This window comes from Piliocolobus tephrosceles, chromosome 7 (assembly GCF_002776525.5).
Source record: "Piliocolobus tephrosceles isolate RC106 chromosome 7, ASM277652v3, whole genome shotgun sequence".
Taxonomy (NCBI): domain Eukaryota; kingdom Metazoa; phylum Chordata; class Mammalia; order Primates; family Cercopithecidae; genus Piliocolobus; species Piliocolobus tephrosceles.
Window position 1 is genome coordinate 127,056,216 of NC_045440.1, and position 24,801 is coordinate 127,081,016.

The window sequence follows — 24,801 nt, forward strand, 5'->3', positions numbered from 1 at the left end:
TCCCCAAATTCCTTATCTTGTATACAAGTGGGGTGCTATAGTATGAAGTATATGTCTGATTGGAAAATCTGCCAGAGTTATCAAAGGCAGAAACGAGGCCCAGCCTCAAGCAGCCTTGCCATGCCTCACATGCTCAATACGCAAGTTGGGTGCCCATCTATAGGAAGGTGGCGTCTTCTATAATAAACTTTCAGTTAGACTAGGCAGTGCCTCTCCCTGGTCTGAGTGCTGGGTACTTCCAAGACCCTTATTTACTCAGTGAATAACACAGATAAAAAACCTGGAAAGTTTTGTTCTGACTTTGAGCTTGAACACTGACAGGTTGAAAGAGAAAAAAATTTCAGCGACATTAATAATCTGCAGGCATGTCAAGATTGGATAAATATTATTTGCAAGTGAAACAGGTCTCTTTTAACAGAGGGAGTTAAAATAATAAGGAGAGCCAAGTTTACATGCATTAATTGTATTCTCAGCAGAGAGAGACTTGCCTCTTCATCTTTCACCCATCCCGGTTACTTTTCTTTCTTTCTTTTTTTTTTTGAGACGGAGTCTCACTCTGCTGCCCAGGCTGGAGTGCAGTGGTGTGAACTGGCTCACTGCAACCTCCCCCTTTCAGGTTCAAATAATTCTCCTGCCTCAGCCTTCTGAGTAGCTGGGACTACAGGTACCTGCCACCATGTCCGGCTGATATTTGTATTTTTAATAGAGATGGCGTTTCACCATGTTGGCTAGGCTAGTCTCAAACTCCTCACCTCAAGTGATCCACCCGCCTCAGTCTCCCAAAGTGTCGGGATTACAGGTGTGAGCCACCACACCTGGCCCTGGTTACTTTTGATTTGACAATGGCAGTTGATTCCCCATTGCATCCATCTGAACAGTGACATTTGGCTTGGCAATCTTCCTTAAACTGAGCTCCCATGTATTCCAGCAACCCTCACCTCTGCCCTACAGTTCTATAGCCTGAATGTCACATTGCTATTGGCCTCGACCCAAAATCATTCCCCTTCACGTTTGTTCCTTCCCATTTCTAGGTTCTGCTTACATCGCTTGTCTCTGCAAAGCCTTCCACTTGCCTTTCCATCTGGCCAAATCCTGGCCATCCCTCAAGGAAGGAGAATTTCAGGTTCTACCTCTTTCAAGAAGCCATCTCCAAGGCTCCCAGACTGTGCTAATTCAATCTGCCATTTGAATAGTTTTACTTTGTCCCCCCCAGAGTAGCCCAGAAGCACCTGCCAAGCAGGGGCCAGGTCTGACATGATTCTCAAGTGGCTATGGCAACACTAGGTGTTTGGGCCCAATGTAGAAATACTTGTTCAGGGATTCAAAAGCATTCATTTGAAGCAATTTGCTGCATATGGAGACCTAGCAGGAGGATGCTGTCAATTCCCACTTCTTGCCATCGGAGACCTCTTCCTTTACTGCACTCATGAGGCCTTCAGATTCTGGGTCCCAGATACTTAGAGCACAGTGTAAATGCTCTCAGGAGCATCCCTCCTTGGATGAGAAAAGGTCTGTGGGACTGGCACTGAAAACCCAGCTCACCTGCACAATTTGGCACATCCCAAGGTATGATAAGCCCCCGACAGGGCCGAGATGCTTAGGTAGAATTTTAATAGAAAACATTGGCCGGGTACGGTGGCTCACGCCTGTAATCCCAGCACTTTTGGAGGCTGAGACAGGTGGATCGCAAGGTCAAGAGATAGAAACCATCCTGGCCAACATGGTGAAACCCTGTCTCTACTAAAAATACAAAAATTAGCCCGGTGTGGTGGCAGGCATCTGTAATCCCAGCTACTCAGGAGGCTGAGGTGTGAGAATCGCTTGAACCCGGGAGGCAGAGGTGGCAGTGAGCCGAGATCGCGCCACTGCACTCCAGCCTGGTGAGAGAGCGAGACTCTGTCTCAAAACAAAACAAGACAAAAACAAAGAGAAAACAAACAAACAAAAAAACAAACAAAAAAAAAAAAAGAAAAAGAAAACACTGCCGGGATGCTAGTGCTATAGGTTTAGATCCTGAGTCATCAAGAAAAAAAAAATTATACAAAATGGGCACACTTTTGATCCAGCAGTCTCTGAAGTAGTACTGGAAAGAAAATCAGGTAGGAAACTAATAAAACAGAAATCTCAGTGTTTTATATGATCTTTAATCTCTGATTTTGTGTATTTTCTAATGCCCACAATAAGGTCCCTAAAGTTGATGATGACAGTAACAGCAACAACTACGACACTCCCTGAATGTTACCACATCCCAGGCGTGGTTCTACAGCATTTACCAGGTTGAAATTCAATTTCATTCTCACAGCAACACTGCAGGGTAGACATCATTACTGGCATCTTTTAGAGGTATATGAGTTCTAAGTGAATTTATGAATATGCATAAATTGAGAGTGCATGCTTAAATTATTTTATACTATTAGGAGTCTATGCTCTAGTCTCTTAATCTTCCCCCATTTCCACGGGAGCCCTAATTTCTGTGGGTACCCTCCAACTTCTGCAAATACCCTACTACACCTAGGGTGGTGTGGGCATCTCCCACCTCTTCAGGTGGCCTCCTTTTTCTGCACAGCCCCCTCTAATGCTGTGGCCATGTCCCCGTGTCTGTGAGCCTTCTCCACTTCCGTGGGCACCTAGACACCACAGGATCTGCCTGCCTGAATGCTAATAAAAATGACTAACAAGGCCAGAAATTCCAGGAGATACAGATTTCCTCCCGTGAAATCACTAGCAGTTTAACCAGCAGTCACTGAAGGGCCCACCCTGTACCCTCAACCTCCGCCTTTCGGGTTCAAATGATTCTCCTGCCTCAGCCTTCTGAGTAGCTGGGACTAAGTGAACGCCCCCAGTACCAAGATGTGGTAGAGGCAGATAGGCTTGGAAGTTTCAGAAGGGTGGGATCACAATCATTTCTGTGCATCATTTCTTTTCTTTTTTCTTGTTTTGAGACAGAGTCTCCCTCTGTTACCCAGGCTGGAGTGTGGTGGCAAGATCTTGGCTCCCAGGTTCAAGTAATTCTCATGCCTCAGCCTTCAGAGTAGCTGGGATTACAGCAGTGTGCCATCAGCCCAGCTGATTTTTGTATTTTTAGTAGAGATGGAGTTTCACCATGTTGGCCAGGCTGGTCTCGAACTCCTGACCTCAGGTGATCTGCCTGCCATGGCCTCCCAGAGTGCTGGGATTACAGGTGTGAGCCACCACGCCCGGCTCTGTGCATCATTTTCAAACGGGCCCGTGATTCTGCTCTTTTGCCTTTATTGCTGCTGCAGTTGTTGGCCTTTCCTTGATCCCAGATAGCACCAGTTTAAAGCCCAGGTGGCCGAGGCCACCCTCCATCAGAGGAAGGCCTCTGCATGTACAGCCTCAAGTGAATCCAAGGTCACTGTGGCAGAGGAACCTGTGTGAAGGGGCCAGGATGCTGATGCACATCAAGGCCCACCAGGGTCTTGGCAACAGCATGCCCTTAATTGAAGGCATTGGGTTTAAATTTGAGTCATTGTGCCATATTCCAGCCTTTTGTTTGCCAAACCACCAGTCAACTTAAACTAAAACATGTTTTTGGAAAATGCTTTCGGGGTGGTAGGAATGCAGTAACTTGCTGGAAACATTCAACTGCACTTAGGGTGGTAACGCAGAAAAAATAGGAATGTGCATCGGTTTAGGTTGTGATGCTCTGCTGCAGAGGGACAAAGAAACTGGGGTTGCAAGCTTTTATTTGTCCTTCTTGATCCACTAGCATGTATGGGTCAGTTTACTCCAGTGAGAAAATTGGTACTCAAGTTCTCCCTGACCTTCCTGGGCTGTTAATGGCAGCTACAGTTACTGTAGAGTTGGGCTCATTCTCATCCCATAGAGAGAGCTAGGAGTAATCAGATCAAAGGTCATTCTGGCATTAAGACCCTCTCCTGTGATAGCGTGTGTGCATGTGTGCAAATATTTTACTGGTGATAAAAGGCAGGCTCCATTTTGCATTTTGCCTTCTAAGCAATGCGGTTGAAAGGAGAGAGCACTGGAGCAGGAGTTGGAGAACCAGGCTTAGGTCCTGCCTCTATTCCACGTCCCTTCCTGGGCAGGCAACCTTGTGCAAATCACCCAGTGCCCTGGCCTCTGCTTCCTCACCTCTAAAATGGGTTAACAACATCTGCCTACTGTACAGCCTGACTGTGCTTATCAAAGACATAGATATACAAAGATGGAATTCGTAAACCACAAAGTAACAGATTTATAATTTGCTGGTTGATGGCATCTGGGGATGCCAGAGCCTGTTAGAAGTCATGATCTTCTGAAACACTGCTTGGCCAAGGTGCTGTTTCTTGTTTTTTTCCAGTGGCTTCCTCCTGTGTACTAGATAATGTAGCCTCACACTCGAAGCCTCTTCTCAAGTCTGTCCAATCTCGTTTTCTAGCCATATTTAAATGAACAATCATCACTAGTGTTTATGAACTTCTTACTATACATGACTAACACTCATAAACTGCTTATCTCATTTAGTCCTCATCATATCTAGAAGCAGGGTGCTACTGTCATCATTTCCATCTTACAGATGGGCAACAAAGGCCTGCCCAAGATCATAATAACCAGCTCGTGGCAACACCCTTCGACGATCTTATATTCTTTTTTTTTTTTGAGACAGAGTTTCTAAAACAACAGCCTCTGTCACCCAGGCTAGAGTGCAGTGGCGTGATCTTGGCTCACTGTAACCTCTGCCTCCCGGGTTCAAGTGATCCTCCTGCCTCAGCCTCCCGAGTAGCTGGGATTAACAGGTGTGCGCCACCACACCTGGCTAATTTTTGTATTTTTAGTAGAGACAGGGTTTCACCATGTTCGCCAGGCTGGTCTTGAACTCCTGACCTCAAGTGATCCTCCTGCCTCAGCCTCCCAAAGTGCTGGGATTACAGGCATGAGCCACTGCACCCAGCCCATGATCCTATATTCTAAAGCACACTGTGCTACTTCTGTCCATACTTGATTGTTCTGCTCACTGATCTCTCAATAGACCTTATACCTGCCTGCCTGCCTCAAACCAGTTCCCCTGAGTTCTACCCTTACTCAAGACCAGTTTAAATCCCACTTTCTCCTTGAAGTCTTTCTTGAATATCCTGCCCACAGTGATGCTACCCTTCTGAAACTTCATAGCCTATCTGCCTCTACCACATCTTGGTTCTTTTCAGATTCATTCTCATGGTGTCAGGGTAGGTAACTTCTTCTAATGCGCACTTCTCAGGCTATCAGTTACACTGTATGGCAGCGGGCAATAATTTTTTTTTCTTTCTGTAGAAATCCAGATAGTAAATATTTTAGGCTTGCAGGCTATAAGCTCTCTGTTGCTCAACTCTGAACCCAACTCTGCCATTTTGCACAAAAACAGCCACAGACAATATCTAATGAATGAGCAAAGCTGTTCCAATAAAACTTTATTTATGGATACTGAAATTTGAGCTGCATGTAATTTCCATGTGTTACGAAATATTATACTTTTAATTTTTTAAAACATTGAAAAAATTACAAAATCATTCTTAGCTCATGGGCCATATAAAAATAGGCGGTAGGCTATTGACCTGAGGGCTAGAAGTTTGCTGACCCCTGCTGCAGACCTTCAAGGTAGAGTCAGATCTATTTCATCTATTTCCCTCACTGGCTAGTGGCAGGGCCTGGAGAAAATAATATAGGTTTTAGAGGAGTATAAGTTTGAATTCAAGTTTAAGCTCTATATTACATTGTACTTAGCAATAACAGACACCAAATAACAGTTGCTTTCATGCCCTTTTAAAGTCATATTTTTTATTGGTACTGCTCAGGTTTTGTCTTAATTCCATCTTATCCCAATAATGCAGTTTCTCAAGGGACTCACTAGGGACCAATGGAACAGGGGCAGTTGTTTGGATAAATGTTGGTGTTTTCTGTCATTGAGCCTCACTGGGGAGAATATAAAGATTTTAAAAATGTACAGCCATTCTAAGGACCTCAGAAGTCCCACTGCAAATAGGCAAATCTCTGTCCCCAACTGTATCTGGCCTATGAATTGAGTCTTCAGGTTTAATCACCCTGGAAAGATGGTTGCATATGCTAAAATCCTACTTAACTTTCTGAAAAGGAAGTTACATTGCATTTTGAAATTTACATAACACTTTCACACCCATTGCCTTTATTTTTACATTTTATTTTTTCATGCTCATAAAAATGCTTCAATCTAGTTATGGTTATCCCAGTTTTATAGTTCAGAGAAGTAAAGTGATTGATGTGCAGAAGGTACCACAAAAAAAGAAGCTTCGAACTTTGAGCTGGAATATAGGAGGGGCTGTCCTCTTTCCAACACTAAATTCCTGAAGGACCAGAGTACACGCCCCAGAAGTCATATCTAGAGTTTAATGTCTCCATGCACTTTGTTTAAAAATTCTCATTAATATGCAAAATATAATATCTGGGCTCCAAAGTAGTTTCTGAGCTGGTCTGTAAACTTGAAAACTCATTGGGATCACTAGGCAGATGTTTTAAAAGTAGCAATGCCTGGGTACCACCTTCAACTAATTAAATTGGAAGCTCCAGAGGTGGGCTTCTGTAGTCTAACAAGCTTCGAAGGTGACTGAAATGTGCAGCCAGGGCTAAGAACCACTGGGATCACAGCAGGCTCACTGCAGAACCATTACGTGGGTGATGGTCTCTGAAACCTTCTCCTGGTTGACTTGATGCTCAAGACTCACTCAATCCTCTGACCTCTCTGTGACCTGGTTAGTCAGCACTCACCTACTCATGTTTACAAACTTCTAGTCTGACTGGCTCAGCCTCTGGAATCCTCTCCAGCCCCCCAAGAGAATTTCCAAAATGTGTTGGTCTTGAGGTATAGGGTAAACTATGTTTTAAATGTCCTTCCACGAGTAGGTAAGCTGCTGCTTCTAGAGATGTGAAATCTTTAAAACACATAGCTAGAACTGTCTTTATGTCATTGGGGCTGTGTAGGGGAGGGAGCAGGGCCCATGCATGTAGCTTGTAGCCAGTGAAATTGATGTAGAAATGTTATATAAACATCTTTCTAAGTTACAGTAAAAAATTTTCCAACTCTAAACATTCCATGAAATTTTCATGCTGAGTGATAACATTTTGAGATAGCAGCGTTAGCCGTCTCTTTTATTACCTCTGCATGGCTCTTTTTTGGAAGATGACAACCGGCATGAACATAACAGATTTTCAGAAAATGTATTTGGCTCTCAAGGCTTTGAACCTTTTTTTTTCCCAAATGGCCCTTAAAATCAGTTTAGCTCCTTAGCGAAACCAGTAATCATTGTAGCATTTAAACACCATTAGGTCAAAATAGTATGATGGGGATAACATACTGGCAAGCTACCTTGCAGAGTTGGTTTAAGGATAAGAATGTATGAGAAGTATACTGAGTTCCTAAGAAGGAAAACCTCAAAACACGGTGGCTATCATTAAAAAGTTTTAAGTTCTTTATAAAAATAACATATTATTCCTCAAATTACAGAGGCCTCTAATAGTGATGGGGAAAAATTGTTCTTTGCAAAACAGACATATTTTTCCACTATTTCTGAGCCTAACAACTTTGAAAGCATTCAGCAGTTTCTCTAAGATTGTTTAAAGCAAAATGCTTATGATGTATTTTACAATTAGATACTCTTGGATACGTGTTCTCTGTGCTGCGTCTTACGCAAGTGCCAGATTCACCAATTATTTTTTTAAAAGTAGAAAACATTTTAATCAACTCAACTGAAAAGGCATTTTCAGGGGAAATCAATAATTTTGGTAAGTGGGTAATAGTAAACATTAGCGGCTGACTTTGCACAGTAGATAGATTCTACTGTACAAAGTGCTTCTGTTTATATCACTAAGTTTCCCCAGTTACCTTGGAAAGTTGAGGTAAGTCATTGTTACAGAGGAGGAAACCATGTCTTAGGGAGGCTGAGACAGTTTGAAATCAGTGGAGCTGGGACCTGCCCTCAGGCTATTTTACTTCGGATCCGCTGCTCACAGAGAACTCATGGTACCAGTTAAAAGTGTAGACTCTAAGACTGCCCAGATTTCAGATCTTGATTTCATCCCTTTGTGATCGTGGACAAGTCATTTTATCTTACTGTACTAGCATTTGTTTAAAGAGAGATAATCAAAGCACCCATATTTTATAGGGTTACTGAAAAGATAAAAGGTAAAAATGAACATATTGGATGAAATAGATTTTCACTATCATGATGCTTGTTCCTTTGCTTTATTTCTTGTAAAAGGAAAAGCAGGTAGAAAGGAAGGCCATCTAAAAACTGACCATTTTGAAGATCAGTTTGTAATAAGACATCAGATCTAAGTGTCTTCCTCTAATACCCAGAAGATGGAAACTATTCGTATTCTTAGCAGTGGAAGCTTCCAGATCATCCTGGGCCCATTTCCAACCAGCCTAGACTAGTCTGTGGGACCTAGGAGGACTAGGTGACCTCTGTGAACTTGCAGAGTCACACTGAATGGCATGAACATTTCACCCAAGAAGGTCTCTTATTTTTATCCCATTTGGATTGGAAGAAGAGCTTAGCTGAAGAGCGAATATATCTGCTCATGTGGTCACAGGCTCAGCTCACAGCTCCTAACCTGCTTCTTGCAGGCCTGGGTTTTTATCAGGTCACTTTGGACAGCCAACCCTGCATCTGCCCAGATGACAGGTGAAGGATCCAGGTCTCAAGGGGCCTTGAATGTCATCACGCTGGCTGAGCCTCTGCAATCATCTGACTCAGTGGCACAGCACCGAGCAGCACAACCCAGGAAAAAGCAAATAAAACCAAACCAACCACACCCACGGGAGAAAATTCCCTCCTACTTCTGAGCCTAAAACCCAAACAGCTGCTACCTCCCAGGTTGACTGCTGACAAAATACACAAGGGAGCTTTGGAGGGTGGGCAGAGATAACAAAATAATAATAAACCAAAGAAAAATAATAACATGACAGTCATGGTTAAGCTGATCTGCTTTACCATATTCATCATTAATATTTTGCTCATTAACTTTTTCTTTTTTGAGATGGAGTCTTGCACTGTCACCCAGGATGGAGTGCAATGGTGCCATCTCAGCTCACTGCAACCTCTGTCTCCCAGGTTCAAGTGATTCTCCAGCCTCAGCCTCCTGAGTAGCTGGGATTACAGGCACCTGCCACCACACCCAGATAATTTTTTTTTGTATTTTTAGTAGAGACAGGGTTTCACTATGTTGGCCAGGCTGGTCTCGAACTCCTGACCTCGTGATTCAACCACCTCAGCCTCTCAAAGTGCTGGGATTACAGGTATGAGTCACTGCGCTTGGCCAAAACAGGCAGTTTTAAGCTTTCGGTGGACATGGGATTGAATACTGTTATCACACCGGGGTGGAAGGGAAACACAGGCACAAAACACGGAGGTGCTTTAACTCATCCAGTTTTGTGGCCTCATCTGAGAATGCCTTGGGGTCCCCCAGAATCAGCTGAAGTAGGACAAGTGGGAGACAGTGAGAACAGTCAGAGGTGCAGGGTTTTGAAATAGGCCAAAGCGCTCTAGGGTTTGCTTCCTGCTGAATTCTCTCTTGCTAAGGCTGTTGCCAGGGCTGGTGCTGCCTGTGACATGTTCCCATGTATCCACAGGGTGGGCTTGGAAGGGGCTTGGCCTGGCGTGAAATTTCACTTGAAGAGGCTGGCTCTTTAACCCACTCACTGGGGTAATATGGCGGCCCCTGCCCATCCTGGCCAATCTCAGGGACATCCTAGTGCGACCCACTTAAGAACCTGAAGTATGTTGGGGAAGAAGGAGATTGAGGGGTCTGTTTTCTGCTTGCCTCAAAATTCTTAAGGTCCTAAAAAGTTATTTTTTGGGGAAACCACTTCAAGACAACCCAAAGAGATGATTCAACTTGGGAAAGGGCCTGGATGAGTCTTTAGGCATTTGAGACTCACCCGGACCACGTAGTTAAATCTTCTGGAATCCAAAATGGCAGTTGAGAAGTCCAGTCTGTTGAAAGCTTCCCCCAGAGTGCAATATCCATGGCGCTGAACGTGAAAACAAAGGCACAGAAGTTACTCCTGCCATGCAGAGGTCGTCCACGTCAGACTGAGCCAGTTACAACAACCCAACTGGATTTTGCCCATTGAGCTTGATGCCTGTCTTAGGTGACCTGGGGCACTGGCTTCTTTCCTGTACCCACAAGCCCTTGAGAGACACCAAGGTGGGTAACACAGCCAGCAGCTGCCTCAGTCAGCTCCTCACATGTTAAACACGCCCTTTTCTTGACTTGTACCATTTGGGACCTTGCTTATGATTTTTCCACATATTAGTCTAGAAAAATCATAAGTAATTGCGTATTAAGGGAAGACTGGGAGCAGGGTATGGGATATGGGAGGTCATGATGGTTGGTGACTGTAACGCACTCCTAGGAGGAGAATTAGACCTACCTGCGCCAACTGTGTCACCAGCTTGCCTTATACCAACAGTGCTTTTCTCACTGTGATCATCAAAAGTGTTTTTAAGGTTTTGCGAGAAAGCAAAAGAAGTTTTGCTCTTTTAACCTATGAACACAGAGGGAATTGGGAGTATAAAGTCCTGGCTCATAGTCCCGGTATCTGGGTATCTGGGTGGTCTTGGGACTATCAGTGACCCCCTCTGGACCTCAAATCACGGAGGGAACTAGATGTTCACTGAGGTCCCTGACAGTCAGAGAAATTCTTTCATATGTTTGTATCCTAGTTATTTTAGCAAATGTCTGTGCAGAGAGAAAATATACATAAAAGGGCTTTATAAAGTGCCATACAAATGTAGTTATTATAATGTATTGTCCCCTCCCACATCACACTGAGCAGGCACTGAAAACTTCTACTATATTTAGTGATTATTCCTTCCAGGACTGAAATTTAACTGAGTTGAAGTCCAAAGAGATCTTAGAACAAAAGGGAGACATTGCCTTTTGTCTCCCTTTTGTTCTAAGATGGGCATGTCAGTCTTTCTAAAGCACTTTTACATACATAATTTCATTGAACGACTAGAGGGTCCACCTAGTGACTTTTGCTTCTCTCTCTCTCTGTTGTTCCAAACTCTGATGGTTGGCTAGATAATAGACTAATAGCTGCCGTCTCCCACATCCAAGAAGACACTCATGATTTGAAGGAGTTTCCCTCCCTACCATATCCCTCCCTACGATATCAGGAAGGGATAAGGTTTAGCATAACTTAGTAAATGAATGGATGCTCACCTCTTTAGTACTTCCTTTGTGAACATAGATCCATTTTTCTTGGTGGAAATCTATAGAGACAAAAAGAATACACAGCTTTAACATCTGCAACATGCTCAAGATTTAAAACATTTCATTTCATGTATTCCAAAGTTTTAAAAGTTTTGACACAAAAGATAAGGACTCTACTGACAACCTAAGGAGTTTCAAGTGCTTAATTTCTGCAGTGTAGAAATATTGGGGCTATAAGTTGCTTTGTCTGAAGCACTCTAAATCTTTGATAGCCAGATTTCGTATACCAAAGCTCCAAATTATTATTTTTTTTTCTAAAACATTATGCCGTAAGAAATTACAGTCCAGATGCAATGGCTCATGCCTGAAATCCCAGCACTGTGGGAGGTTGAGGCAGGCAGATCACTAGAGGTCAGGAGTTCGAGACCAGCCTGGCCAACATGGTGAAATCCCATCTCTTCTAAAAATATAAAAATTAGCCAGGCTTGGTGGCAGGCGCCTGTAATCCCAGTTACTTGGGAGGTTGAGGCAGGAGAATCACTTGAAACCGGGAGGTGGAGGTTGCAGTGAGCCAAGATTGTGCCACTGCACTCTAGCCTGGGTGACAGAGCGAGACTCCATCCCCACCAAAAAATGAAATTAGGCTTTGACAGACTGAGTCACATGCTGTGAACAGAGGGGCGTGGATGGCTTGAGCCCTGGAGTTTGAGACCAGCCTGGGCAACATGGCAATATGGCAAGACCCCGTCTCTACTAAAAACACAAAAATTAGCCAGGTGTGATGGCAGATGCTTGTAATCCCAGCTACTCAGGAGGCTGAGGCATGAGAATCACTTAAACCCGGGAGGTGGAGGTTGCAGTGAGCTGAGATCATGCCACTGACTCCAGCCTGGGTGACAGAGAGAGACCGTCTCAAAAAACAAAAACAAACAAACAAAAAAACACCAAAAAATAAAAAATAAAAAAAAACACACAAACCTAATACTCAAGTACAAGTTTATTTCCAATGCCAAACCTGAAACTTATATAAGCCCATGAAAAGTAGAAATCAAACAGATAACATGAGGAAAACATGCATTACAGATAAAGTAACCTGTAATTCCTGCTATTAATAAAACTTTATATTCTCTGCTGATACTTACATGTAGTATCTAGAAATGTTAATAGGATTTATAGAAGGAAAGAGGGAGAAAAATCTGTTTTCAAAGCCTCAAAACAGTTCAAAATAAAAATACATACTGGAACTGATTCAGCCAACCACATCACTGTAAAATAACCAAATACAAATGACTGGCAGGAAAAAAGGCCCTCAACTAGCAACTGACTTATAAACAAGACTATAAAGAATATGTTAATCTCGCTTGTAAAATGTACAGCCAGGTTTCTGAGTGCTAAGATCTCAGTAACCTCTGTCAGGGACACACAGTAAAACACTGAGGCAGACGTGTGACATGGGAGGTGTTGTTTTTTTTTTTTTTTCCTCCAAGAACCAATCATAACTATCTTCAAACAGATTTTTTCTGAAGCTCAAAACAAATGGCTTACACTGAGTTTTGGTTTTGCTATTCAGCATGTCCTTCTTTCTCTTCTTGGCTGCAACATCATAGTTCAGGCTGTTGAAAAGATTCTCCTTATTGTATACCTCCTTGTTGCAGTAACTATGAATAACAGAAGACAAAGAGGATGAGATGTAACAGCTATACATGAACCTGAGCTGTTTCTATAAATAACTCACTGAGTTATAAGACAAACAAACATACAGGCTTCTCAAACAAAATAAAACAATAAAATGATCACTCAAAAAAAAAAAAATAAAAGTCTATACAGGCACAGACTTCTCCTTTAGGATGAAGCAAGTTCACATCTGCGTGGAAGGCAGGGATGGGAGCTTCTACTTCTTTTGAATTCCCTCACAGTGCCTTGCATTGTAATTTGACACACAGCACTCTGCTCTTCAACTAAGAGCAATGCAGAGTACTACAATATTACTTTAAACAAAAACGATGAATGGAGGGGAGGGGTGATTACTGGTATCGCTGTACTACACAATGCCTTCATTTTGCAAAAGCATCTACCCAAGCTGCTGCTGCTTCTTTAAAAAAAAAACAAAAAAACCCACAGCTTCGTTGAGATAAACTTCACATACCATACAATTCATCCATTTAAAGTATACTTAAGCTGCTTTTAAGTAGCATCCTTCTAACATGTCTTTAAAACACAATCACATTTACAAAAATCTGACTTATAACTCCATTTCTAGGAGATGCTTTGTGTATAGTGCTAGTTGCTTAGGTTTTATGTAGTGCCTTGACTAACACACACTAGGCATCATGCTGCGAGGCAAAGACTTTGGGTCTTGACTGTACAAGGTAAACTTATAATTCATAAGTTTATAAGTTTACCTTGTACAGTCAAGACCCAAAGTCTTCGCCTGCCTAATGTACCTGCCTAATTCACAGGTCACTGAAGGATGGGCAGGCTCACCTCGGGCCTGGCGATTATTTCCCTCAGTGGGCTGAGCAATCATTTGAGGGGTAATGAGCTATTCTACTATACAATGTAACTTCAAAGTAAATCTGAATAATTTCCACAGAAGGAATGCAGGAGAAATGTTGAAGTATGATAAGATAGGTTCCCTAACTCCCTCAACCCTCACGAAGTATATAAAACAGGATTTATAATGCCAACTGGTAAAACATAAATTAGGTGTTTTTTTTTTTTTTTGCTATACCACCAATATTTTATACTCTTTTAATGTTCTGAGTTTTTCTGCTGAAATTAAATGCAATTTGATTTATATCTTTTTTGGATATACATCTGTTGGGTACCATTATGTACATCTGCACTTCTCTATTTCCTTGGCATTGTGTATAAATGGTAGAAGAGAAAAAAAGATTTGAAGCAACTTCCAGTATCTTTTTGTCATTAATACAATACTGTCTTAAGTAGCACTTCGTTTAGTACAAGTATCTTGCTAATATGCTCACATTTGACATCTCCAACAATACACTCAGTGTTGCTTTTCTAGACCCTTAAGGGCTAACATGATAAATAATCATTTATTAATCTTCCTTCCTAAGGCCATGCTTAATACCATTTACTGAGTTTCCTACTAAACTCAATAGCCTTCTCCTTTTCATTCAGGGAAACAGGATATTTTTAGGTTTCAGATAGAGTCCTGCAGAAATGTCCTCTCAGAGGCACTTTCGAGAACAAGCCAAGGATGAGTGTTTTGGGCCAGGCTTTGTATAACACAGGAGTGTGTTTCTGTCTATTTGCATGACTATAGGGGTATAGAATCACTGACCAGTTGATTATCTGCTCCAAGGTCAGAAGAAAAAGAGGGACAGAACAAAGAACAGAACTGAATTCCTGAGGCTAACTTAAGACATTTCAACCAACGTTGAGAAAAACAGCAAAAGATGGAAGGTCATTTGAGTGGTCCGTGATGTACCACAGCTGAGATCAGCTTTAGAAAGCAAAGCTAGAACATTTTGTGTGCAAAAATACCACATGAAGGCTTACTTAGAAAGAACACACACACCCCCCACAAACAACAAAAACCTACAGTATAAATTCCACATATAGAGAATCATAAAATGAGGTTGTCTTATTCTCAACATTTAAGGTTCAGCAGCAGATTTTCCGAGCCTGGGCCACAGACTGTGATCATTACTTAGCAAGGTCAAATATTTATATTTCATCTTATTCTTTTACAATTGAAAACATTCTTTACAGGAACTGGAGCACTCACTTTCCTCAGAAACTACAATAACCTGCTTTAAGCCTGAGAGACTCATTTCAAAAGCTAGTTTAGAAAGAATTTTACATAATTGATGATGTTCTCTCACTGTCGAATGTAGAAAAGTTTTAACCAAAGAGAAACCCTATATTTTCACTTGGTATTAGGTTTTAGATTCCGGAGGTAGGGCCTGGAAAGAAGGCCTATGGGGTTTATTTGTGTTGTCTACTTATATAATTTCTTTTAAGCAATAATATATTCGGTTAGAGGCTGTTTTGAGAGTTCAATTGTGTCCTTTTCAAGAAAATGCAAAGCCAATGGAAAATTACAACTGAAATTTTTAACAAGAAAAACCACCACCATTTAGGAATCGGAGCACTGGATTTTTTTTTTTAATAAGCAAAACCATCTCAACGAGGCTGCTTTCTTCACTAAATTCAATAATAGCCAGCAAGTTGCTATTTTGTAGTCACTATTTACTAATCTTGATTTTTATAGGCACAGGCCTAGAATAAGAAAAAGACCCACTCCCCAGCCCCACATTATACTTTAAGGCAACTTTTTTAAAATGTAGAAAAAGTTCAAAATAAGACCATAAATAAGACTGTTTTGGCAGCAGATAAAGAAGGGAATGAAAAAAAAAAATAAAGCCCTATTTCTCATTTCATTTGCAATAAAAACCATTTAAGAAAGCTGTGACGTGCCCCCAGAGGCTGAATTGTAGTTATCTAGCCTTGATTAAAGCCAGTAAGATTTCTACGCCAATTTACTGACCCATCTCTAGATCGCCAAACTCACAAGGCTAGTACCCAGAATGCTCTGGTGAAACAAACAGCCTAGTGTATAATGCTCATAGAACAGTGTCTTGCACACAGTAAGCACTCATAAAATCTTAACTATTATTTTTATCCAGGCACCAAGGTAAACTTCCTGCTTCCGGGTCCAGCCTTAGCTATACAGTAAAGCAACATTTGAGTCAGTTTTCAAAGACAGAAGTGTAGGCTTAGAAAAGAGTGGCAGAGGCTCAGACAGCTTAGGTTACTCATCCTGGGGGTGGGCGGTGAGGGGGTGGTTGCTGAGGAGGGCTGTGCAGGCGCCTGAACCACCACTTCCTTGAAGCATTCTTGGATCATCCCAATTCACGCCAAGCTCTTTCCTTGCATTTTAAATCTGCCCCACCATATTTAACACTTGCCATTCCCCTTCTATTTTATATAATTTCAACATTTTAGAGAAGGGGTCCTGCTTTAAGCTTATCTTAAATCCTCCCATGATTTCACTCCTGGACACAAGGCTGAGACTGGATTTGTAACATTTTACACTGGAGAAGGTTGGAGTCCTGGACCACAGAGAAGATGGCCAGCTGAGTCTAGAATAGGTGTGCTGTGTGGACAAGCCTTGGTCAACACAAAATAATAATCCCAGGCTGAAAACCAACAAATGCATCCTTTATCCTGGGCTCTTGTTTGGGCCACTTGCAGAATAGTCTGTGGAATTAGAGAAGTTAGTCTACCATGTCTCTGTAGTTCTGTTTCATGATCCTTCCCTGCTTAAGGGCCTGCCTTTTGTTTTCTCAAAACAGGAGAGGCATTCAGCTTCACCTGTGTAGGCGGACACGCAGCCCAAACCTGACATCACGGGGAAACGTCACCAAGAACAAAAACTGAGGATATTTGAGATGACAAACCCAGACCACAGAAGGCCAACTGCTTTTAAGAAGTTGGCAGGCTTCTCATGCTAAGTAGGGAAGGGATTGTTTACAGTTGCTGGAAAAAAAAAAATACCCTGCAAACAAACAGCCAGCTGCTCTGCTAGGAGGCTACCAAATGATTCCTAAACGCTGACTCAAAGACCACAGGTGGTCAGTATATCAATGACTATTTGCGGTAATGATGATGGATGTGACAGCTCCAGCTCAGGTGTGAAATGGGAAGAAAGAAAAGAGGCTTATGAAGGGGACAGGGACTCGGGGAGGGGAGGGGGGCTGTGCAGGAAGCCGCCTGATCCCAGCGCAGTCTAAACTTTTATGGTAAGTTAAGACCATCTTCAGGTCTTCCATACTGTGAAGACAGAGATATCACTATTTATTTCTAAAGGAGAGTGACACCAGTTTCTCTCCTGATGCTGGTACAGGGTATTTTAAAGCAAATTTTAATTTTTTATTTATTTTTGGAGACAGGGTCTTGGTCTGTGGCCCAGACTGGAGCGCAGTGGCACAGTCATGACTTGCTGCCACCTGAACTTCTGGGCACAAGCGATCCTCCTACCTCAGCCTCCCGAGTAGGGTGGGTATTAATACAACCCTACATTTTAAATCTTCTCCTGCTGAACGCAATCATCTGCTATCCACTGAGAAGCATCCTGAAATTATATTTGGGTGAGCGGCTCTAATATGACTCTTCAGACCCTTTCTGCACTTTTCTAGAAAGAACCTGAACTTGTAGACAGAAATAAAGTACCAAAATATTAGATCATTGTCCTTAGGAACAAGGAGGAAGGAAGGAAGTTTCCCATTTTGTTGAGGGAGAATAATTTAGTCATAATTGGTAACTCCAGTAGATAAAAGACACAGTCTGTCAATAGCAGTTGGTCTTACTTTACTGTAAATAAATTACCTGATTTTATGGACATAAGATTTCCTTATGGTGGTCCCTAAATTCCCCTGGGACTGCCTCCAAGTAACTCCAACATAAATGGTTATATGCTGGCAGTTAATATGCTTAAGTCTCTCCAGACAGACTCCCAGGATTAAATAATGTCTTTCTTTACATTGTGAGACAATGGGAATTTGATGCATTACAAATCGCAAACAAATGGGAGGCACAGGAGGTCAAGCTGACAAAATAACCACATTTTCTTGATAGTCTTCTCAAAATTTATTGCCAATGCTTTATCCAAGCAACCACTGGTAAATCTCAGTAAGCGGGAACCTGGCCCAGAAACAGAATTCTCCATTGAAGCCAATTTAAGGGTGCAGAGGCCCATGGTTTTAACCAAAGGCGGCAGGGAAAGGCTCCCATGGCTGACTCTGGCTGCACCAGTCCCTTCTGGAACCACTTTCATCGCCAACCACTCACCAGGCTAAATGCTAAGAGTCTCTGTAAGTCAACTGTTGAAGTCAGGGGCTGAGAAATTCCAGGCTACCTGACTTACTAGCCGGGCGCCAGCATCGTTCGCCAAGCTGAGCGGGGAGCGCAGCGGCCCTCAGGTTTCCCATCAGACCACAGGGCTCAGGTGAGACCTCGAATCCAGAGGTTCACCTGGGGCCAGGCAGGCTTTTCGCAGCTGACAGGCACCCCTGGAAACGGAGTGCACTCTCTATATAAAGCCGATCGACCGAGAGGGCCACCGAGGAAACAGGTGCAAGAGCCCTGTCCTCCCAGAAGCAGAGCTCTTGTGTGTTTCATCCCCTGCCCACTTCCCTCCTCGGCACCTCTGCAGCCCCGAGCCTCCACCGCTCCCAAGTCCGCCCAGTAAGCGGCTGCTCCAGGGACCATCTGGCTGTCCCTTCCTAGTTGCTCATCCTCCCGGCCACTTGTGGTTGACCGTGCCTGGGCAGGGCCTGGAAGCACTCCAGGCGGGACCTGCGTCGGATCCCGTCACCCGTCGCGTCCACAGTGCTTGGGCGCTGGGAGCCGGGCCACCATGCGGTGAAGGGGCTCAGCCCACCAGCCCGCGCCCCCACAAGGGCAAAGTGCGCGACTCCGGTGTCCTTAAAGCACGGACCACTAAAGCTGTGTCATTAAGTTTGAGCGAGCGTTTGGGGACACGATCCGCGAATGTCATCAGACTCTCAGAGGGACCAGGTGTTCTGTAAGGAGTCGTGTCCACTTGGAGACACTGACCTTGAACAATAAGAGAAACCGAATTTCCCGTCTCCGATGGTCCGGAGACCTCTACAGAAATCAGGCACTGCAGTCCCACCCTCCGGGCCAGGGTCTCCCTCCTCAGTCCGCTCCAGCCCTGCCTACCCCTCATTCGCCGTCTCTGCGCCCCCTAGACCAGCCCGGGTCAGTTTCGCGGGGGCTGGAAATTGGTGGCGGGTCCCCTTACCTGCTGAGGTCGCTCACGAAGCTGCCGCTCTTCTCATCCAGGAAGCGCTTCCAGCCGTCGGCCGTCTTCACCCAGCTCTGCCCGGGGGACCGCCAGTCCTGCCCGAGGAATGGCATGGCACCGCGAGCGGACGGGACGGATGGGGAGAAGGGGCCGGCCTGGTGGCCTCGGGGACGCGCCACCCGGGGCGGATGCTCGGGGTGCAGGGGCCCGCGAGGGGGACGACGGCCGGGAACAGGCGTGGGGGCGGCGGGAACGGCGCGGGGCACCCTGCGGGGCGGCGGCCTCGGGGAGGGTCTCAGGCGCTGCAGGCTCCGGGAGTACTGCGCGGCAGTCGCTGCCGCAGTATTTATGCCCGCTGCCGGCCGCTGCTCTTTGTTGCCGGAAGAGCCGCCTGCTCTTAGCCCGGCCCCCCGGCCCGGAGGCCACGTGGCTTTGTTTATGGGCTCGGCTTGTTTTCCGAGGCGCCTGCGGCTCACGCTCCTCTCCGGGTTGCACAACCGCGCCGGTGGAAACTTGAAGCGGTGCTGCCAGGCCGGGTCCCCCGCCGCCCCTGGCACCTCCGCGCGCCCTCCCCTCCCCCAGGACACCGTCGTTCCAGAGGAGGCCCGGCGCTCGGAAAGCTGTCCCCGGGTCTCCTGCAGCTCCCGGGCTGACGAGGTGCAGGGAAGCGGCCGGAGCGGCGTCTGGGTCCCTGCGTGGTGGGCGTGGGGAGCAGGGCCAGCCCCCCTCCTGCCCCGGAACTGTCAGGATCGACCTCCGCAGCCAGATCAGCCTCCGAGGCCGTCCGCAGAGCTGTGGCCGGCACCGCGCAGCCGGGCGGAGAGTAGGGGGCGCAGCCTACTGACCTCGCTCACAGCTCCAACCCCGCCCTAGCGCGCGGGGGTTGGAGCGGGGAGGAGGGACAGCCTCCCAGCCCTCCGGACCTCTTAGCTGTCACTAACCAGTCCTCCATGAGGCCTGCCCCTGGGGTAGCAAAGGAGGGGAAGGAGAGGAAGCCCCGGGAGGTATCTGGTTCCCGCAGGGTGGGAGTGGAGAAAAAGAACAGCGCCCCCACCCTACCCGAACACTCTAAGACAGGGGTTAAATAATGTACCCATGGCCAATGCTACAGTACAATCTGAAACTACCCTGTTTGCGTTTACTTTATATTGTTGTTGTAACAGTCTACCCCTGTCAGCAGTGGGAACTCCATGAGAGCTGGTCTGTCTTGTTCTGGAGGCATTTCAGCCCCTGCACCCTGCCAGGCCCGGTGCAGGCCTTCAACAACTGTGTGAATAAGTGAATGGATATGGGAGGCTGCTGGCATGAGGGTGGCTTCTTGCCCTTCATCACCTCTAGTTATGATGCTTTACAGCCTGGTCTATTTGGCAATTAGTTTGCACAGGACGGCAGCAGCAGAGTAAAAATCCCACGCTCAAGCGTTAGCTTCAAACTTGATTCTTCCATACTCCTTTCTCTGCTGCCATCAATATCATCTCGTCCAATGACTCGGTGTAATTTTTAAGGCTCAGGCAAAGAAACTGTGTGTGCCCTATGAGGCTACATGTTGGACTGGGAAGATGTTTTTAATAAAACTCGTTTTCAAGTAGCCAGAGCTTTCTGATTTAGATTTCCCACCGTAAATAATTTATTAGTGTAATAATAGTAAAAAAAAAAAGCTTGTAAAAACATTACAGAAGTCCCAAACAAATGTTAAACACTGTGATGGTGCTAACAAATGAGGCAATGTTGTGTCTGGTCTCTGTTGGAGAGAATTGGTATCTGCATAATTAAGGGATGTGATTATGATTATTTTTGAGACAGGGTCTCATTCTGTCACCCAGGCTAGAGTGAGTGATCATGGCTCACTGTAGCCTCAGCCTCCCCAGCTCAAGCGATCCTCCCACCTCAGCCCCAGTAGCTGGGACTACAGGCACTCGCCACTGCACCAGGCTAATTTTTTACATTTTTTGTAGAGATGGGGTTTTGCCATCTTGCCCAGGCTAGTCTTGAACTCCTGGGCTCAACTGATCCTCCTTCCTTGGCCTCCCAAAGTGTTGGGATTACAGGCGTTGACCACCATGCCCGGCTGGGATGTGATTATTAAAGATGTGTGTTAGTTATGTGTTAGTAAGCTAGCTACATACCTATAGAAACCACAAAGGGCCAGAAGGTAGAAGATTTGAATTCTAATTCTGCTGGAGCAGCATACTTACTACCTGTCCTCCCTTGGATGAATGACTTAAACTCTTAAGGCCCCATTTACTCAACTGTCATGAAAAAATGGAGCCAATAATGCCTACCTTTCAGGATGGTTTAAAAGCTGTGGTAGATTGAATTATTAGTATCCATTCTTCCCTGCTTTCCAGTAGCGTCCTGAGCCCACACTTTTTGGTGATGTGTATTTTTCTAATTCTTGACAATGGGCTTGGCCATGTGACTGGCTTTAGCCAATGGGATGCTGATGGATGTGATGTGAGCAGAGGATCTGATGTATGTACTTGCCTGGTTGGTCTTGATGTTTTGTGTGTTCACCTGCTCTGTGAAAAGAGCATACCCTGAGTAGCCGCTGCTCCTGGAGTGGCTTGCGTGATGTTCATGTGTCCCAGGATGTGACACATGGAGCAGACACTCCAGTTGACCCCACAGATGTGTTAGCAAGAAATAAATGTGTCTTGTTGAATGCCACTGAGATTTTTGTGATTTATTGTTACACAGCATTATTGTGTCGATGGCTGACTACTATAAAGGGTTGAGTGGCTCAAAGTTGGCGAAAGTTTGTTTAACTTCTAAAATTCAAGCACAAATAGGAAATTACAATTATTTTTGTCCTTGTCTTTTTGTCTAATAACTAATCTTAGGAAGCCCCAGTGTTTGTCTCTAGTCCTTCAGCTTTCTGTTCCTCAACAAAAACAAAAAACAAAAAACCCAGAAGTGTTGCTATCATATCTTAATGCAGGCTTCTTCTGAAGTATGATTGACTGTTTTAGATTTTTCCCACCATAAAAAATCTAACTTGACACGTCTTTTTTTTTTCTTCTTTTCTTTTTTTTTTTTTATTTTTGAACCAGGATCTTGCTCTATCACCCAGGCTGGAGTGTACTGGTGCAGTTCATGGCTCACTGCAGCCTTGAACTCTTAAGCTAAAGTGATTCTCCTGCCTCAGCCTCCTGAGCAGCTAGGACAAGAGGTGTGCAACACCATGCCTGGTTGATTAAGAAAATTTTTTTTTGAGAGATGTGGTCTTGCTATGTTGCTCAGGCTCATCTCAAACTTCTGGCCTCAGGTGATCCTCCTGCCTTGGCCTCCCAAAGCATTAGGAGTACAGGCAGCTGACACTTACTTAAACACATGGTTTCTACTGGGAAGTTTTGTAATGCTGGACCCCTCAAGATAAAGACCTTGCTAGGCTATGTCCAGAACAGTTACTTTCACATGAGATGCTGGCTTGACTTTGTGAAGGCTCTGTGATTGTAAGCCCTATCATAGCTGAGCATTTGAGAATCACCAAAGGCAAAATATCAGTGTTATAGCTTCAGGTTGAAGACATAGAGACAGGTGGATACTCGGAGAATTTCACAAGGCACGGTACAGACTGGTTAGGACCTCATGCAGCATAATGGTTTGGCAGCGTACACAACGTGTGTACCATGGCTGTGTGTTTCATTGCTTAGACACTTAGCTACTGCCTCTCCTGCATAGTTTTGTACAACACATTACCCAGATTACATGCTGGGTATTTCATTTTTCGTGTTTTCTTCTCCCCTCTAGGAGTGTGAGCTCCTTGATGGCAGGACTGTGTCTTAGGAGTTTAGTGCCACAGTGTCTAACAAGGTTCTTGGTACATGGTACATTTACATCAATAAATCAACAAATGGACCTGACGTAGTGGCTCACACCTGTAACTCCAGCACTTTGGGAGGCTAAGGAGGGCGCATCACCTCGATCAGGAGTTCGAGACCAGCCTGGCCAACATGGTGAAACCCCATCTCTACTAAAAATATAAAAATTAGCCAGGCGTGTTGGTGGGTGCCTGTAATCCCAGCTACTCAGAAGGCTGAGGCAGGAGAATCGCTTGAATCCAGGAGGTGGAGGTTGCAGTGAGCCAGGATTGCACCACTGCACAGCCTAGGTGACAAAAGTGAGACTCCTTCTCAAAAAAAAAAAAAAAAAATCAACCAATGTTGTTGAGCTGACCTGGAAGGCTGTTACTCCCATGTCTTTACCTATTGACATTTTATTACTTCTAGGGACATAGCAGGGTGGGGCAAAGGGAGGGTTGGCAGTCCCCAGTCCTGCCTCGTATAGCTGCATTCTCCAATAGTGATGCTTTACAGGTTAGTGAGGCAGATGGGGAAGGTAGTCAAAAGGTGGCATGTTAGAAAAACAAAATTAATGTCCTATTCCACTGATGATAGTTGCCTGCCATGCTGAGGACAGTGTGCCAGTCACTTTGCAAACACAATCCTGTTTCATACTCCTCATAAACCTGTGAGCTAGAAATTGCTAGTCCAGTTTTATAGATGAGGAAACTTCAGCTCAGAAAAGTTAAATAGCCTGCATGAGATCACCTAGCAAATGTGGTGGGACTCCAGTGGGTACCCAGGCTTACCTCTAACCTTGACTAGAGCCAGACTCACTGGGTCCAAATCATAGTCCCCACTTAAAAAGCTGTGTGATCTTGAGCAAGTTACTTAACATCTCTGTACCATACTTCCTTCATTTGTAAAATGGGAATAATGATAGTACCTACCTCAAAGGGTGTTTTGAGGATTTATTGAGGTAATATGTATGAAGAACTTCTAACGGTGCCAACGCTAATGGCTCTTTATTGTCATTATCTTTATGCAAAGTTTGTACCTCCATCTTTTACTCAATTAAGTCATGTCCACCTTCCCCATCAAACTGTAAGTTTTTAAGGGCATGGAGCATAGCTCACTCACCAAATTTCCCGATGTGGGACAAATGTGTCTAATGGAGTACAAGTATAATGAAATAATTCCTTGCATCTTATTAGTTACTATTTATTACACTAGAACTATGGAAATGGGCCTTATTCAGTAGAAAATGTGGAAGACTATATTTTCTTTTTCTTTTCTTTTCTTTTCTTTTTTTTTTTTTTTGAGATGGAGTCTCGCTCTGTCACCCAGGCTGGAGTGCAGTGGTGTGATCTCGGCTCACTGCAACCTCCGCCTCCCAGGTTCAAGCAATTCTCCGCCTCAGCCTCCTGAGCAGCTGGGATTACAGGTGCCCACCACCACATCCGTCTAATTTTTTTTTTTTTTTTGAGACAAAGTCTCGTTCTTGTCCCCTAGGCTGGAGTTCGATGGCGTAATCTTGGCTCACTGCAACATCTGCCTCCCAGGTTCAAGAGATTCTCCTGCTGCAGCCTCCTGAGTAACTGGGATTACAGGCACCTGCCACCATGCCCGGCTAATTTTTGTAATTTTTTAGTGGAGACAGGGTTTCACCATGTTGGCCAGGCTGCTCTTGAACTTCTGACCTCAGGTGATCCACCCGCCTCGGCCTCCCAAAGTGCTGGGATTACAGGAGTGAGCCACAATGCCCGGCTGGAAGACTATATTTTCAAAGGTACACACAACACAAATTTACCTGTCCACTTCCTCATAAGACTGTTTACAGAAATTGTTTGTAGAAAGGACTGTGAAAAAAATCATAAACATAAAGTATTTTGTTGCTTCTAAACCAAAATGACATTGGTTTATAGCTTTGGCTGAGGGACTGATGACTTCTCACCGAAGTGCAATGATACTTTGTTTTTTCATAGTTTCTTTTTCTGAAAGGGTTTTTTTTTTTTTTTTTTTTTTTTTTTT

At 44.5% G+C, this 24,801-nt stretch overlaps 1 protein-coding gene across 2 annotated transcripts in view; it reads right to left on the reverse strand.

Moving 5' to 3' along the window:
• The window catches only part of FBXO32 (F-box protein 32), a 43,655-nt gene extending 23,897 nt beyond the window's left edge, over positions 1-19,758 (reverse strand). The window contains exons 1-4 of one of the 2 annotated variants that reach the window (XM_023224361.2): positions 18,986-19,758; positions 12,736-12,848; positions 11,200-11,249; positions 9,911-10,003 (exon numbers count right to left, since the gene is read on the reverse strand). In XM_023224361.2, coding sequence (XP_023080129.1) covers positions 9,911-10,003; positions 11,200-11,249; positions 12,736-12,848; positions 18,986-19,101 — 372 coding nt within the window. In that variant the 5' untranslated portion in view covers positions 19,102-19,758. The remainder of the gene's footprint in view (positions 1-9,910; positions 10,004-11,199; positions 11,250-12,735; positions 12,849-18,985) is intronic. The other variant, XM_023224370.2, reaches the window with a different exon arrangement.
• Positions 19,759-24,801: the final 5,043 nt, after the last annotated feature.